We start from the raw sequence: 5,077 nt of genomic DNA, 5'->3' as shown, positions 1-5,077 counted from the left end.
TACGAAAGTAAGCGTTCCGATATTATATTATATAATAAGAATAAAAATGTTATAATTGGTAAAAGGAATAAATAAATAAAGAATATCAAGTGAATAAGCTATTTATTTTAAAAAATATCATAAAAAGTTATATGCAGAGAGGAATTACATTTTATCTTTTACATACAAGCATGATTACAAATCGATAATCGGACGATATGATAATCACATAGCTTCAATTACTGTCTAATGTAAAAGAAAAGTGCAAACTTCATCGTTCACCGCATCACCCATTACTAACCCTACACACCTATCACTTTCGGCCAAACCTTTCAAAAATTTTCAGTGTCATTTCAACTCTAATTACCCCGAACAGACTCCACAATGAGGTTCCCCCAGATGACGAAACAAAAAATTCGCAGCTACCCCGCCAAGAAGAGCAACATGACCGTCGTAACGAAACGCGACACGTGCACCTGTACCTGTTTCAGTCAATTATCGTTGTACTACGATTCCTTCGAGGACGATGAGATGTTCACGTATGACGAGATCACCGAGGAATTGATGCTGGCTAGACCTTATCGACGGATCATGGTAGACCCAAGCGGTTCCGGTGATAAGAATCTGTCGCTACCGATGCGCAAAAGCCTGTTCGCTCACGTCCCGCCGTTCATCATCTTCCACACGAATGGAATGTGCAAGCTACCGATTCAGATCACGAGACACTTGTTCTGGTGGCAGTCGAGAAAGAGGTTCGTCCCGCAGATAGTAACTCACACGGTACGGAGATCAGGATTCAGGATCACCAAAGATTCCACGGCTAATTGGTGCGGCACCTGGTGCAGCACGCTGGCTTATTCGAAGCTGAGGCAGCCGAAGAAGTTCTCTAAGGTGAACCACTTCCCCAGCAGCATCGAGCTGGGCAACAAGATATCGCTTTGGAGGAACTTTCGCAGGATGAGGAAAAAGTTCGGCATCAACGATTTCGATTACATGCCGTTAACTTTCATTTTGCCTGAAGAGAGGGAGAACTTGAGGAAGTTGATGCAGAAGAACGGTGGAATTTGGATCGTGAAACCGCCGAACTCCTGCGCTGGAAGCGGGATCAAGATAATCTCGCGCTTGTACGAGATACCCAATTACGATTCGCTCGTGGTTCAACGGTACATCGCCTGGCCCAGACTGATCGACGGCATCAAGTTCGACATAAGACTGTACGTCCTCCTGACCAGCATCGACCCACTCAGGATCTACGTTTACAACGAGGGCTTGGTCCGGCTCGCCACCATCAAGTACGTTAACAACGTGAAGTACTTGTCCGACAGGTTTATGCATCTAACGAACACGAGCGTGAACAAAGTTAGCCCAAATTTCCGACCGAACGACAATCCGTACAAATGTAAAGGCAACATGTGGTCGTTGAACTGCTTGTGGAATTATTTGGCCAGCATGGAGAACGTGGACACTTTTAAAATCTGGACGCAGATCAAGGACATCGCCGTTAAGACCGTGATCTCCGCTGAACCCTCCCTGATCCGAGCATGGAAGAAAATGTCCTTGTCGACGACGTACAATTCTTATCAACTTTTCGGTTTCGACGTTTTATTGGACAATCATTATCGACCATGGCTTCTAGAGGTGAACGACTTTCCTTCGATGGAGCCTGACACACCGTTATGCAAGATAGTCAAAGGCCAATTAGCTAAGGATTATTTGAACCTCGTCGGTTTTCACGTGCCCGATATATTGAGCGATAAGGAACTGAAGATGCTGAGGCTGTTGTACAAGGAGCACGGTGTTTGCTACAACCGGCAGCTATATTCGAACATGTCGACATGGGAGCAAAAGAAGAAGCAGAATATGTTCTTGAGGAAGCCACTTCGGAAGTTCTATTTAAAATCGATACTGAGGAATCTCACGTCGGACGACGTGAGGGTGTTGATTAGACACGAGGACGAGATCACGCAAACCGGCCGTTTTGAGAAAATCTTCCCCACTGGTACCACGCACAAGTACCTCGGCTTCTTCGAAGAGCCCAGGTACTATAATCTGCTATTAGACGCATGGGAAAACGCGTACGAGCACGACCGACGGAAGGGTATCGAGAGGCTTAGGCAACTATGTAAGAAGAAGTATCATCTGTCTTGAAAGGATCTTAGCTGATATCTGGTAAGGATATCTAGAACGATATTTATCGTATGAAACGATAAGCCATACTGAATGTTCAGGAAAGAACGGTCAAGCGAATGAATTTTCAGTGCAACTCGAAAGTAATTAGTTTTGTATGATTTGAAAATTGGCACAGGAACGACATACAATTTTTAACTGTTCTGGTCAATAATTCAAGCCATAATCCAAAATAATTATTCGTAAATACAACTCGTTGCAATTTTAATTAATACTAATAATTAGTGAATCATTGCAATACATATTGTATCAAATAAAAAACAGGTATTGTAACATAAGAAACGAAAGTAATTAAAAATAATAAGAAAAATCATTATAAAAATCTTGACTATAATAGAACGACAAATTATTACTATTAATATATGGATAAATACTTATTCAAAGTAACAGTCTCCATAGTCCAGTGTAATTAATTAATAAACAGTGAAGTATTAAAGTTTATATACACCATTTCTTAAAAAGTTGTTTAAATTAAATCATTATTTAATCTCATGTAAATATGTAATTAGATAATATTTTATATTTTGCACACGATGTGGCAATAATTAAATCAGTGATCGAATTTTAGCACGTTATGTAAAGTACGTGCATTTACTTTTTATAACATATGTAACACTTCCTCTTACGGTGATAATAATATCTTTAATTTATAGAATAAAATAATTCTGATGCTTTTAATACGTAATGATTTATAACGATAAAAATGTACATTGTCAATAAATTTGATTGAATGGAGAAGAGTAAACGTCGCAAAGGGATTAAGAAATTATTCGGTGAATAGTAATTGACGTATCCGGAGAAATGGAAGTATCAAAGTCGACCGAGAGACAGATTGTGGGTAGATGCACATACACGTAGACTCGCATTGCACGTATAGCCGATGCTGCGTAATTGGAACCGAGCAGACCTTCGAACAGTTAAATAGTTTCACGGCTATAACCGTCGAATTTAATAAATCCGTACTAACAATTTAATGTCTCTATTGTGACCGCGACGCGACGCGACGGCCGCCGTAGATGCCGTACCGGCGCGGCAACTGAACTTGATTAGGTTAATACGAAAAGGGACCAGATTTCTTCGCTTCCGCCCTTTAAATTCAATTACCAGACTGCCGTCCGCCAGTTAAAACATCGTATATATCAGTTTTGTCCGGAGGAAGTAAGCACATGGGATAGACGATAAGCCGACAAAATCAATTACATCCCTAATATCAACAGCCAGAATGAAACTTGCGATCTTTTCAAACTTTGCTTCACTATTTTTTATTATACTACCTCATATTTTAACTTGTATTATAATAATTATATCAGATTTATTATAAAATGTGTAACCCTTCACCATACGAATCTTACATTTTTTGTGGGATGAACAAAGGGAACAGATTTGAAACACTGAAATGCTCCCTATTTGAGATTGCATGAAAAAATGAATTCCTCTGGCAGTTAAAAAATAAATGAACGCGCAGCGTGGCCTGTCAAATACGGGTAGCCTGTGGCAGTTGTTCGAAGACAATGGGCTCGCACAGTGCCACGACAGTCAATGAATTGATATCGTTATTGTAACAACATAATAGACATATTTTCTTATTGAGATTGCAGTCGACTGTGTGTGTAACGTGTGCGCGCCACGCCGCGTCGGGTTGCCTTTATGAATGCATTCATTCATGCGAGTCGCACGCACAATGCGCATGTGGTACGCGACTACCACCGAGGCACGCGTGTCAGGCTAAGGACCCCATGCTCGACCCGGGGCCCGTTAAAAATTTCGACTAATTAATTGTTCGACGGATGGTTGTCATTAAAGAATAAGTAAAAAAGTACGTTTCTCTTTGTGAGCGCTGTTGGAACACGTTATTCAGTCTCATTTGAACTTTTTGATATTTTTATACTCTTTAGCTGTTCGTTATAAGCCTGACACATCAGAAAGGTTCAAATTGAGAAGAAATTGTTTTATCATTATTTTTAATCCTTGAAAATCGTCGAGCAGACCCATTAGTTCGGCGCCGTCTAATGTAGCTGCTTTGTCACTTGCTCAAATTGACTCCTAACTTTAATGAAACCTGATTTCTCGGAAGGAACACGGACGAGCCTAATTCGTCGTCGGAATTACGTATCAGTGGATGATAATAACAAGGCACAGTAATTTAAAAAGGATCTTTGCTTGTTCAAGTCTTCATCTTTTTATACCAACTTTTATATTGCAAATGTAATTAAATTTTTCCCGGTACGCATGATGAAATTATGAAACATAAATAAAATTCGAAGATGAAGTCTTAATTTTCCACAGACGCATATAAATCGTCTTCTACCATTCGCGATACTAACACAAACTTCTACGTGTCACATAAATCCATTTAGTTGCGTGAAAATTAGTCTGTGCGTATAATTTATCGCAGCTACTGAAACATATTCTTAATCCCCCAGTGTTCCGGATTGCATTGAGACGAACGATGATAAATTACGTTCATACAATTAACAAGGGGTCTTGACTGTAACACGGTTTCGATTATTGTAAGCGCAAGCGGCTGAATTAACATGCTGCACATGGATCAATTAACGAACTTATCTCATCGACGCAGCGGCAAATGGCACGCTCTTGTACGCGTGTAGAATTTATGGTCGACAAGAACAAGTCCACAGATGAATTTCTTTCCCTCGTACAAAATAACTTATATGTATAATGAGCACAGATGGAAATTGGATATAACGGAGCTTCATTTGGGAGATCGAGTAATCTGATAAGTTAAGTATTAAGATTTAATACGAAGTCTCCGTGAAATAAGAAGTCGAAGATCAGGTGTATTTAATTGTGTGAATTACCATTACTTATACACTTTCTTGCCACTGTTTCCAAACAACCATAAAATCCAATCATGAGAACACGCGAACCTAAATTTTTATCGTAGAATGAA

At 39.8% G+C, this 5,077-nt stretch overlaps 1 protein-coding gene across 1 annotated transcript; it reads left to right on the top strand.

Moving 5' to 3' along the window:
- Positions 1–209: 209 nt before the first annotated feature.
- LOC108627987 (tubulin polyglutamylase TTLL4) lies at positions 210–2,359 on the top strand. Its single transcript, XM_018029619.2, has one exon. The coding sequence runs from the start codon at positions 364–366 to the stop codon at positions 2,125–2,127; it is 1,764 nt and encodes a 587-aa protein (XP_017885108.2). The 5' UTR covers positions 210–363; the 3' UTR covers positions 2,128–2,359.
- The last annotated feature ends 2,718 nt before the right edge of the window (positions 2,360–5,077 follow it).

This window comes from Ceratina calcarata, unplaced genomic scaffold (assembly GCF_001652005.2).
Source record: "Ceratina calcarata isolate Rehan_Ccalc_2016 unplaced genomic scaffold, ASM165200v1 scaffold49.2, whole genome shotgun sequence".
Classification (NCBI taxonomy): domain Eukaryota; kingdom Metazoa; phylum Arthropoda; class Insecta; order Hymenoptera; family Apidae; genus Ceratina; species Ceratina calcarata.
This window is presented reverse-complemented; position numbering and strand designations above follow the sequence as displayed.

Excerpts from the sequence above, each read along its gene's own strand:
- LOC108627987 (XM_018029619.2), top strand. The coding sequence starts at position 364 with ATGAGGTTCCCCCAGATGACGAAACAAAAAATTCGCAGCTACCCCGCC.